This window comes from Nicrophorus vespilloides, unplaced genomic scaffold (genome assembly GCF_001412225.1).
Source record: "Nicrophorus vespilloides isolate i.1.1-1 unplaced genomic scaffold, Nicve_v1.0, whole genome shotgun sequence".
Classification (NCBI taxonomy): domain Eukaryota; kingdom Metazoa; phylum Arthropoda; class Insecta; order Coleoptera; family Silphidae; genus Nicrophorus; species Nicrophorus vespilloides.
In genome coordinates this window covers 124,968-138,555 of record NW_017100081.1, presented here as the reverse complement: position 1 = coordinate 138,555, position 13,588 = coordinate 124,968, and the positions used below count along the sequence as shown (strand labels likewise).

At 32.2% G+C, this 13,588-nt stretch overlaps 1 protein-coding gene across 3 annotated transcripts in view; it reads left to right on the top strand.

Moving 5' to 3' along the window:
- LOC108566946 (caskin-2) overlaps positions 1-13,588 on the top strand; it is a 209,636-nt gene that overhangs the window by 152,176 nt on the left and 43,872 nt on the right. The window contains exon 1 of one of the 3 annotated variants that reach the window (XM_017927097.1): positions 10,257-10,713. The exons of 1 other annotated variant lie outside the window; for it this stretch is intronic. In XM_017927097.1, the coding sequence (XP_017782586.1) occupies positions 10,692-10,713 (22 nt within the window). In that variant the 5' untranslated portion in view covers positions 10,257-10,691. Of the gene's footprint in view, positions 1-10,256; positions 10,714-13,588 lie in introns of those variants that run through there. One more of the 3 variants, XM_017927098.1, reaches the window with a different exon arrangement.

Sequence of the window (13,588 nt, the reverse complement as noted above, 5' to 3'; positions counted from 1 at the left end):
TGGAATCTGTTAATAATATAGAATGCAATTAGGCCTCGGGACCACCTCCAGCAGAAAAGTTGGACTTCGTGAGATGTCGATCCGAAACGCGTCAATAATTACCATTCCATTACATCACAGGGGGGGGGATAAGGCATTAAGGCATCGAATTTCAGCCGACGTTAATTGGTCATTATTGATTTATACGGAAATACTTGAGTATTATTATTACACTCGGTGCGAATTTAATACAATTTCATATTAAATTACACCTATTCATTGCTGACGACGTCCAGTTACGACTTACGAAACCCAACAATTTCGCTATACGTGACCAAGTCCATGTACATACTGCGCACATTACGCGCTTTTTTTTTATCAAATATTGTATTTGCGGTTTTATAGTATTTTATCGTATCTAAACGGAGGTCAAGTGCGCCTTGCGAAACGATTTATTTGCTCATACTTTTATTGGTGATGTCTTGATGTTTAATAACCGTTTTTTAAATATAATTTTGCATTAACCGAAAACCGGTTTTAGATACTTATAATATTTTTTGACGTGTCACCCAAAATGTATCGCCGTGTCACCAATGACACACTTGTCATAGATTTGCCATCAATGTTAATAGTTTAGTTGCTTAACTCTTTGATACAGACAACTTACCGCCTTTTGAACATGCCTAGTGAGGTATTATTATAATTTTCTAGGAAATGTCCAGGAAAGAGGAATTATACTTTAATTTGGTTGGTATTTCAAAGGATGAATCTTGATTGGCCATACCATCCGATTTTGATTCAGTTGACGTAGTTGTCTAGAAATATACTGGGTCTAGAAATTTAGGAATTACCCAGATATTCCTAAATTCTCACTCTTCAAAGAGTTACATTTTTTTTTGCATCTATAATAAAGCTACTTTATTTTTAATTTTTTAACTCAAATTTACAAATGCAACAATAATTTATAAATTATTATTATTATTATGAAGTAGCAATACCTCGCATAGTGCGGGTAATTGGTAATTGAAACCGTTCTAATCGAAGACTTTATATTTTTTTGACATAGTAAAATTCTAAAACTTTTGGTTTTAAGTTTGTTGATATTAAATTCGAAAATTCGAGAGTAATTTAACCAAATTATCGAAAGGCATATTAGAATGAATGGTATTCGGGAAATCGAAACGTATGCGCTTGCAATAATGGAATAAATCATATTTATAATGGCGTTTAAGAACAAGCAGAATGTGCTTGCTTCTCCTCATCTCTTCTCTTCCTTTTCCTCTCCAACCGTCCTTCGCTCTCCTCCATCTTCCGTGACTCTTGCCTCGTAACTCATCATTTTTACGGACGTAAAATTACTCCGTTTGAAATGATGGCACATATAAATATTTTCTTTACGATCGTTCCATACCAGGACAATGGATAATTCTCTATCTCCTCGTGTACAACTTTTTTTTCTTCCTCTTATTCTGAATAATGATCGGAGGTAGGCCTTACGCAATACGCAGCGGCAGCTTCCAGACGGGGCGCACTTTACGACCGTGTAAATATTCGGAATGAAGACGACTCTGGAAATTATTATACCCTGTCCTTTTATAATAACTTATTATGATTATATATATATTTTTGTTATTGTTGGTGCTGTTGTTGGCTTCATTTCTTTACTTTCCTCGACTCCGAACAACTCACTGAAGAAGCTACATGTATAAGCTACTATGTGTGTTTTTGATGTTTGAGTAGCGGAAACTTGGTGTATCAGATGTGCTTTGCAGTGCAGAATTCTCGAGTTAAAACAATGTAGCCTGGAGCACCCTCATCGCACACAAAACCCTTGGCAACCTCCATCCTACTCGGCCGGCCAACCAATGCCTCTTCCACCGCGCAAATTATAAGTGCGAATAATAAGTGTGCGAGCTCTAAAAGCGAAAAGCTGTTATAAAAAATTGCACAAACCGTAACCGTAATTACAATCCACTCCGATCCTCGCAAATTGCTGCCTCCACGTCTCGGTATCATTTGCACTGCGAACAATAAACAATTTATTTTAAATACACACTTATTCGCGATGATTACATAACTCTCTCGAAAATTGTAACTGTATTAATTTAACAAACAAAAAATAAGAAATCTAAATCATCATTTCTTTACAACAGAGAAGCACAAAGTTCCAAGGATAATAAATAATAATTTAGATATAATTTTATATCTAAATTTGAGTATTTATAATTTAAATTTATATTATATTTAAAGACGAAACAAATATTTTCCAATTTGAACGATAAAGTTAATAATGGTTAGGAAAACAACAGTAACTAAATATAGTGACATTTTTGTTGTTGTACCAAATGGCGATATCTGCAAAATTTGTTTCATTGTCATTCGACTCCGATAATCAATTATTATTATACCTTATCAAGTGTTAGTTAATGAAGTGTATTGACGTCAATAGTAGATAACACATAGAAGTAAGTAATCACTTGTTAAACAAAAAACTCACAAAAATTAAACATAAACAAATTAACTTGGTTTTTGTTGCGGGAAATGTAATAAAGATATCAACGAGTAATTGCACCCAGCTTGAAAGTAAAAGCATGTAAAGTGATAAGGGAAAAGCAACAACAACCACACAAAAAAGCATAAAAAAAAGCACGAAGCAGCGGGGTTCGAATAATTTCGCAGATAAAGCGCCATCACAAATATTTGAATAAGTTAAAATGTATGTCCCACCCCCGTAGACTTTCGGAAGTTATGGGCGTGTACGGGATTACAGGATTACGCCGCCCTCAAATACAATTACATCTCGACTTTTGTGCAATGCAAACATTCTGCAAAGTAAATAGAAATTGCGCGAAACTATGTGCTATGGCTTAAAGGATTACAATTGCAAGACGTTAGAGAAAAAAAAAAGAAGATGCTCGAGTTACCTGAAACGCATGCATACGTCCGCACAAACACACGGGAGGAACAGGAAAAGCTCTTCAAAGTTTACAATTCACGAAACGTCGGAATGATAAACAGTACAAACATAAACATTCTTTTTATCTTTCGTAAAACGGAGGAACGAGGAGAATGAGCGAAAAAAATGAAATGAAGGAGAAGAGACGCACGAAAAATATGAGCAGAGGCTGCTGAAGAAGAGAGTTTCGAGAGTGAGGTGGAGCGAGAGAAAAGCATTCCTCCGTGCATATTAAATGCTCAAGTTTCAAGTTTCAAATATAATTCGCTGCGCTTGGAACGGGTTTGGAATAGTTGCAATTGTAATTGCCTTTCTGGGAAAGACAAGGACGGAAGCATGCAGATAGAGAGATATGGTTTATGCAGGAGGTTGGAAAGAACGACCACGATTCAATTAATTAACAATTAACGAAAATGTCAGGTTCCCGTTTAATTAAAGTGAGATGTAATAAAAGCAATGATGTTGCATATAGAGAATACCTGTAAAATAAATATGAATATAACACAACAATCTCATTAATTTTATAATAATAATTGTATGTATGAGAGTTACAAGTGTCCTCACGTATTCATTTAAAAAATCACTCAAATAGGATTTTAGAACATGAGATGAAGAATATATATGAATAACAATAACAGCAATATTTAAGTTTTGAAGTTTCAACAAAATAATAATCTACAATGCTATTTGAGCTATTGACCGCAGTTTTTCCTGTAGCATTGAATTCTAAAGAAAATTATCAATTACATATAAATTTAATATATTGAGAGAATAATTTAAGGAAAACCCAGTTTCCCTAATATTTCAAGAATTGCGAGTCTAGAGATAATTTGATTGTATCGTTTACTTCTTTGCCCGTATGCAGTACCAGTATTCTCGTTTATTACAAATAATGATTGATGTCTGAGACAATCCTTGTGTTATCTAATTTCATTTTATTTTTACTAGAAGATTGGATGGGATTGATGGGAGAATAATCTATCTATCTCCCAGTGCTTGGACAAACGCGATGAGTGCATGAGTAAGAGTGAGAGAGATGCGTCTCTTGCGGAATAAATTAAAGCTTTATTTGCACGCTCATAAAATGGCTTGGGGTGGTAGAGACAGAAAGGGAGGATAGCAACCCAATTTTGAAATTAACCTACGGAGATCCTATTAAATTCAGAATGAGATAATCAACGTTAGTATACATACACGTCGACGCTCTTGCACGTGTTTTGGTGTGTGTGAGTGTTTGTATGTATTACACAATACGCACAGACATACACACACACATTCGACCCGACGCTAAAACTCAACCTCTCGTGACAAATTTGATATCCCTTCGGATGCACAACTAACTCTAATTGGACCGAAAGTTGAATTTACCTTCACGGAGTTATGAGTCGTCCCGTTATTATACGGGAGTTATTCGATTTTACCACGAGCTAATTTATTGCCCGAATTACTGGGATCTCTCTCCTTCTCCTTCTCCTTATTCAAATACTGATTGCTTAATCGAAACGTTTGAACTCACTTCTGTAACCTGATGTTTATTTTATCGCGTTCATTATTCAAGTTGCTGCTGGCATTTTTTCCATTATAAATTACTACCATTGTGCAGAATTCAATATGTTGTTAAGCACTAATAAGTATAAGTATTTTTTAAATGCAACACTAGGCTATGAACTACACTTTCATGGAAATAGTAATCAACTCTTTAAACCTATCTACCATAGTACTTCAGATTTTTCAATTTCTTATGTTTCTTTAAATTATTTATTGAATTTCATTCAAAATAATTACAATTCGAACAGAAACATGAATATGTTAAGAGATTCAATTATCAATCCCTACTATACATTGTTTTAATAAGAGGTACACTTTCGTACGTCTTATACAGTGATTTTCTACTTGCATTTTGCGCTTTAGGTGCGTCTAATATATGGGAGCGTCTTATTCTTGAGGAATCAAATTGCATTACAAATTTCTTTTAACATTAACTGAATTCAATATTTCCTTCATTTTCTAGTTATATTTTCATGTTATGTTGGTTACAATATGAAATTACAAAAAGTTATGTTCATGATATTACCATTTAATAACACCAAGACTCAACTGTCCGATAATATCAGAGGGTTCTCTGCTGCAATGCATGGAGGGGTATACTAATTGCTGATCTGTTATCCAACCACAAACCCCTTTGCGTATGTTCCAATCAACCATATGAAATAGGAAAATTAGGGGACACTAGGTAATTACTAATAATTCTAATATTGTCATTACTATGAAAATACTTTAATTTTAGTTTGAACAACATTTATTAGTAGTGGTTATATAATTATAGATATCAAAAGTATTATTATGTACTTCTTAAATAAAAATAAAATATTATTTTATAATTTATTGTATAGTTTATTTATTACAATTAGTTGGAAATATGTTTAGTACAATAGTAACTAATTTGTAGATTCTATCCAGTCCAATAATTTACAATTGCAGTATCGATTAATCTTAAGATTGAATCTTCGATTGGAGAAACAATGATAGATATTTCCATTGGCAGTGAAAACATGTCGATGTCTATTAATACAACTGTAAAGAGTGCTGTACACGTCTGCAATATAAAGAAAAGCAAATAAAATCAAAGTCATCGCTTATATATATTTTTCCTCGAGTTTCTGAAGAAAATGCAAAGGACATGTGGAATTAAATAAATATTTTCATAAAATTTCGTAGACTAACATTTTTCTTGAATCGAAAACCTACACGAGGTTTTAGGATGTGGGAAAAGGGGAGAGATTGGAGACCCTTCTATATTCATCAGGGGCACCTGTGAAAATATTCCACAGGAAATTCCTACCTGGCGACCGACGTTCGGGGGCGGAGGACGAGATTTGCAAAACAAAAGCGACCATCCCATTCGTATGTGATCATATATTACAGCATCTGAAGTTGTAAAAAAAATGATTGATGGTCTATCGGAATGAATGTAATAAGTATGCAAATCGCGATTTTAGTGCATCAGAAAAGGATGTGGAAAGAATTCAAGAAGATTATTAAAAAATATATATATGAATAAATAATGTTTCGTACTGCGAAGATCAACAACAAAAAATTATTTTGATGCCAATTTCATTTTTAGTTGTGATCTGTTTTTTATTTATTTTTTTGTAAATGTTAAAAACCAAATTTTATAAATTTATAAAAATCCTATAGAAACATTGCATGAAGATTACTACAGAAAATGTTTTTGGAATTTTAAATATTTGTTCAAAAATTCCGGTTCTTAAAAACCGATAAACTTTATTACAAATAATGCAAGAAGATTATTAGAGAAAAATAAAAAAAATATGAATAAATAAGTTTCATATTGAGAAGTTATTGATGAGAAGACTATGTATGCAAATTACCTTCTTTCTAGATATTATATTTCTTAGTTTTAGTTTGTTTTTATGTAAGTGTCAAAACCGGTTTTAGAATTTTATTAATTTGTCCAAAAAAAATACCGGTTTTTAAACCCTATTGAAATAATTCGAGAAGATTATTAGTGAAGAAACAAAATAGGAATACATACGTTTCATGCTGAGAAACATTTGGTGGGAATACACCGGATGCAAATTTCACTATTAGCTTGTACAAATTATACATCTCAGTTGTGCTCTGCTTTTTGTTCGTTTCGCGTTTCCTATTTGCGTGGAAGTTTTTCGCTAAATGAAACGCATGTAATGATGAAGGTAATGGACTGTAGAATAAAACGTCCATTGGCATAGGATAGCAGTATTCAATCAACTGACACGCGATTGGAGACGAGTTGAAGGAACTTGGGGCTATACGGCCTTCATTATTGCAAAATTTAATTCAGGCTAAAATTCAATCAATCTGCGTTTTGGGGCTAGACGATGTTTCTATGTGTGTTCATTAGCATTACACACTAATAATACCGGTTTTTGGAATTAATGAAAATAACAATTTGCTAAATAGAATTTAATTAAGCCAAACAACGCGCCGGGCTTCATATATATCTGGATCGGCCTCGATAGTCGGACACAATGGATTAACTGAAATTGAAAACCGAACAACACTAGCAGCCAACAACCAATTGAGTCTTCAATATATATGTATTATGTTATTCTACTCTTTTCTTTAGCCATTCTTTCTGCTCTCTCCTCCCTATGGCACTTGTGTCGCCGTTGTTGTGATCGCCTTATCCAAAACCTAGACGGCTCTTAATTGAAGACTGATTCATATCGTGACACGAGGTATTTTATATTTAACGGCTGAACCGTATATGCCACCACATGTAAGCAGAGAAAGAAGAAAAAAAAGCGGAGTGTGTTAAAGGTCTTTATCGTTCGAAGATTTTAATTTCTCGAAGGGGAATATTAGGTATTAGATGTAATAGGGCTGCAACTGGTTTCTAGGAAAGTAAACGCTCGGAACGTCGTTTTTCACTTCAGTAAATTGGAGATGAAAAAATCTTAGAGATTAACATGTTTAGGAGAAGATGCATAAGTGATTCTGATAGGTGGTTTATTTACTGCGTGAAACGCCAGCGGGTTAGATGCAATTAAATTTGGTATATTCTCGTATTAAAACTACCTTTTTATCTGTTCTATTTCCAAAAATAATTGACTTCCATTTACGGCTTTTAAATTAAAACGAATCTATAAGAAAGACAACCCATTGTTTTAAGGTTGTTGTTTATCTGTCTAAATTGATTTTTTTATGTAACAGAACCAAAAAAATATTTTTATATGAAAATCTGGATTAATGCTTTTATGGCCAAATTGTGAACCTTATTATATATGGTACCATTATATGAAAATATCGCGTGAGTATAAATACAAAAAAAAATATACAAGATTTTATTGCTAGACATAAATACAATTATAAAAACATAACAAACTAAATGTAAATAAACGAGATACGTGCTTATTTGTTATTAATGAAAATAAATGTTTCTACTAATTGTAGTTATTTCTATAACAATTTTAAATAAATTTTACATATTCTAAAACAAATAGATTGTGTATTTATATTTATACCATAATGTCTGAATAGCTGAATGACATATTTATAATGCCATTCTTTTTAATGAGTGAATGAGAGTTCATTCAATACAAAAGTTATTCTTCAAATTAGTAAAACGAAAACACAGGAAATAAATATGATAATCAATTAAATATTCATCATTTTACTATAAATAATATAAATATTAAAAAGATTATGTAACTGAGTTACTAATTATTTTCCACATTATATTTTTAATTGCTTTGTTAAATTGATTAATAAGTTCATTAAGTTTTTGTATATATTTATCAGAATATTAGTTTTCATTTCTATTGACAACAATCTGGCTTTATTTATTATCCATTGTGATTGGAATCGACCGTTTTAATTCATTTAGTGATAAAAATAGATTGTATTGAATAGGTTGCAAAAGTTACATAAAACGTATCGATATATTACTCAAATGCCACCAGTCACCACCTGTACCCATTCCTGTTTACTATCCAATAGAATGGCACTCCAGTCAAATATAGACATTTAACAACTAGAAAGTGTCAGCGCATATGAAAAGTTTTAGAAGAATAATGTAGATTCTTGTTAAAAAAAGTATTTTATCCATGAAAGTTGTTTTACATAAAATACTCAAAATAATAAGTTTACAAAACGGCGATCGATTTATGATATGTGAAACCGTATTAATAGATATTATATAGTTAAGCAACATTTGAGTGACCGATTTTATTTTATATTTGAAAATAATAGAATAATTATTAATACTGCTAAAAAAAGAATAAAGTAGAAATATGAAAGGTAATTCAATTTAATTATACAACTATTATAGAAATAATTGTGTTGAAAAACAATTATCATACGTAAGTCATTAAATAAAAATATACAAGTTCCAAAGTCTTTCCACATACAACTGTTTTATTGAATAAAGTATTTTCAATTATGGAGATGTTTTTAATAAGCGAATAATTAAAATAACCATTTTTTTATTATTTCTCTTATATAACCAATTATGTGTGACCTTGACAGTTTTAGGTGTTTAAAGTTCTCAAGAACAGTAAAAAATAAGATTATTTTTATTAAATGTTGAAATTATAAACTATTATTTACGTCTAGCTGAACTGGAAGTTAATATAGGTCATTCATATAAAAGCGTATTGTTATCTAAGCACCATAGTTTATTACACACATTATTTTATTATAGATAAAGTAAATAATTAAAATAGTTTCTATATAATACAAATGATAATCTTCATTGTTGGATGATTAATTAAACTGTAAATTGTCAAACTGGATGACATGGCGAGTATTTACATTGTCTCACATTGTAATTACTTGTATAAGTTACAAAGTACATTTATTTGAAAGCTTGTACAAGTACTTGTGGCATCATATATGTAAATATAGTTACTTATACCATTTGAGTGGTAAATATATTCTATGGAGTAGGGCAGACCAGTATTACGTAATTTAACACTAAAAATATCTTAATGTATTTCTTTATTTATTTACAATATGAATGAAAATGATAAATTTTTAATATGAAAACATTAATATAAATTATATTATATTTGATTTATTTCATTACATATATTACATTGTCAAATATTATTAGTTTTTCTCGGGGAATGAAAGTTGAAATAATCGGAGCACCAGATAATTCTGTTTTTGATCAAATTTAGGTTATCTCGGTTTCTTATCCAATTAAGGATTCAAAATATAAAATATGATAGGTATTTCACAAAAAGTGTGAGACGAACAAACCAGACCAAAGACATTTTAGTTGTTGGTCCAATTTAGGTTAGTCCTTTAGATAATTCTGTTAATTAGCCAATTAAGTTATTCATTTGGAAAAAGCGAAAAGCTGGAATGTCCTGTGCCTATCTCTCATGGTAATCGGATACTGCGAGGAGTTGGTAAGATGTGATTTTAATGCTATCATTTACACGAGAATTTCGTATACACCATCCTTTTTTCACACTCCACTGTCCGCTGTTTGGTTTTCTGGGTCCGAAAGGCGAGATATGGAAAGCAGATTGTCCGGGCTGTCCGCGTGTAATCGATAAGGCCTAAAACATAAAAATTGATCGTTATGTGAATTTAAAACTGAGTTGTGTGCAAGAGGAGTCGGCGAAGAGAGAGCCTAATCTGAAGTCCCCGGAGGCCTCTTCTGATGCTTTTTCTACCTAAGGCCCGTCCGACGACCTTCCGAGGATACGGTTTAGTTACCTTATCCAGTCGGCAGGAGTTCAATCCTCTCTCGCTCGTTTTCGCTCTCTCCCTCTACTCCACGGCCGGCGAGTTGCTCGGCCGAGTCAGCCTACTCTGATCCTCCGGTTAGTTCGCTACCACCAGCCGCCATACTTGGATCGTCTGTACACGTGTACAACGGAGACGCATACTATACCATACTCTACTCTCTCCTTCGTACAGTCGTCGCATAAATAAAAGGAGCAAAAAGGAAGAGAAAATAATAAAATAAAACGCGCGTACTACTATCAACTCGTGGGTGCTTGTGGGTGTTGTTTACACATATTTTGATAAAGGTTTTATCAGCCTGGATTCCATCCATCCTGTGCTGCAGATATATACCCACCAGTGATTTTTGTTTACCAGCTTCAGTTATACACTAAATAATGATTTAGCGAAGTGCTTTTCAGTGACTTGGGATAAAAAGAGAAAAAGTCCAGTGATTGATCTGCAGATACTTCGAAAATTTGTTTAAACTAACTGTGTTCTTGTTTGTGGTGCTCGAATGGTGCTTTTAGCCAAGCATGGTTAGTATATTATACATATCTACGTGCATTTATTTATTGGTAGTACTTTGAAACCCGCATGACCGCACTTTTTCGAATCATGTATACACATTAAATCATTACATCGAGTTAAATATAATTGTACATTACACACAAAATATCCAAGTAAGCGAAACGTGCAGACAGGAAGTGGAATTATTTAATTACAACTCGTTGGCAGTTTCTTCTGCTTCGTCCTCAGATGCGTTATTATATATACAGTTTTCTACTAACATTTCAACAATAGCATTTTATTCACGATTGCAACTGTTGCTAAAGGCTATCAAATACAGCCTGATGGTTTCTTTTTAATCGCTCGCCTAGTTCTGTACGCGTCTTGTAAATGTTTGTTCCTGTCACAAACTACATGTTCAACCTACGTTTTCATACTTCAGCATTTATGACTTTTTGCGAATTATGTTATATTTCAGAAACATGGATATAGAACCACGCCACATTAAATTGAAGATATGCATACAAATCATAAGAAACCTATTCAATATAATACAATTTGATTTATAATTACATTTTGATTGTATATAAATTTAAAGTTAACACATTGTATTTAAAATCTATGCAAATCATTGAATATATTCTTAGTTTGAAGCTTTATATATACTCTCATCAAATAACATGTATTATCAAATAAATGCAATATAAGCAATATTTATACTAACAATTGATCAGAATACATGTTCTAGAATATAATTCCATTGATTTTACGTATTGTATATTAACTTCATGTATCGTAGAGTAGTCATATCTAACATTTTTAATTATATTTTATTGATTTTGTTATCTGGCTTATTTTATCTTATATCGTTGGAGTAATATAGTTTGCTGTTATTAATAAATATAATTTTCATAAACTACAATTTTTCATTCATATTCATTGTGCATAATATTTATTCACATTTTACATTTGCACCTTGAGTGAAATTATAAAGATAGTCAGAATACCGGATTTCTTTGCGAAAGTAGCATTAAGGTATTCTGGTTTAAATACTATAATTGCTGCAAACGTTCCACAGGAGTGTTGGGTTACGGAACTACCCTTTTCCTGTGGTAAACATTTGTTCGAGTTTTTGTATAATATTTTGGAAAGGAGGGCAGAATAAAAAAACGGTTGAATGGATAGAATTGTAACGTACTGGGGTGTTCGTGCAGATGTTCTAGAAATACGGAGAGCGTGAAAAAAAAACTACTCGCTTCCTCATTCCCACAAACAGGAAAAGCTTTCAAATAAATACGAAAAAAATGGGAGATACAAATGGGACGCGTTTCATAATTTCTTCTTCTTTCACTTCGCACGTTCATGCTTCAAAACGGTTTACCTTTGATTCAGATTAGACTTTAAACAGAATAAATATCTAATATTTATTCAGGTTGCGTTCCGATAGAGACGTTTCTATTCAAATAGATTCTAATCTTTCAGTGGAAAAAAAAAGGAAATCATAATAAGAATAAATAAAAAAATCGAAGAAAAGTACATTTATCATATCGACTTAACTTATGGTTACATGGATGTGATTGATTGACACGCATATCATGGATTATTTCTTTAATAAACATGCATTCGAAGAAGTATGTTATAATTGAATTTAGATAATTTTACAAATAATAAAATCTCGCGTTAATTGAATTTCGATTATTGATGATGGTTTTAGGCTAATGGTCTTTAGTTCAATCGCGTATGCAGAGAGCTTGTTTTGAATATGTAAATTGGATGCAACGTAAATACCGGGAGAAGACGCAGGGAGCACCTCTTAATCTTAGAATGATTGGAACATATTGGATATCGCATTAGGAATTCGGTAATCTTTTATTGGTCGATGGGAACAGGATGTTCGGATAACATATTTGTAACTATTCGTCGAACAAATCGTTTCCTTTTTAACTTTCCCGTTTCAGATTAAAAACGATGGCCTAGAATCGAATTGTGTGATGTGTCGTCTCCACATTTATTTATAAAAATTTCTATTTACTTTATTTCTCTCATTAAATATTCATGAATCTTATATTTGCAATTTAATTCTTCCAAATACATTTTTTAGAGGAAAGTTTTTGTATGTCTAGTTAAACTTCAAATTGAGCAGTTTGAGATGTTTATACCAGGGTGTAAAGTTTTTTTATATAGGGTAGAAATACTACTTAAAAATAAACGCTGCAGGTAATAAACAGATACTGCCGTAGCTCATGCAACTGGGATTATATAACACCAAATAAACATATTCCTTGGAATTTATCATCGATGCATTTAAATAAAACATAAACGATTTTTATGTGAGTGAATCTTATTAAAATAATGGTCAATAAATTTGGATGGGTCCGACGTGTTGACGATAAAGGTGAATCTCTAGAGTTTCCAAATATTATTAATACGGATTCCTTGTTATACTTCGAACGAGGCGACGTTTCAATTCCAGTTTTGAGGCCAAGTTCTAATTTTCACAAAGGCTACATAATTGACCGACCGACTTGCTGTGTGTAGTTTGTTTTAATGGTCTGATCGGAGCTAAGTTTATGACGGTCCTCCGTGCGGCACTGTTAATTAACGATAATTGGACTCGGAAGATAAATATTTTTATTTACCGAATTTATTTAGCGAAAGTTTTCATTCTGCTCTGCTCGTAGCAATTTGTAAAATCTCTCTTCTTTTGGATAATTAGGTTTCGGCAATAACAATAGGTAAATGTAATAAGTTTAGAGGCGAGATCCAAAAACCCATTATAGATAAAAGGCGCACACGTGAATGAAAATCACATTGTAAAAGCGAATAAATCCATGTGTATATGAAGAGGACGAGATCGACTTTGACTTGAACAGTTATAATCTTATAATGCATTTTAAATACCTT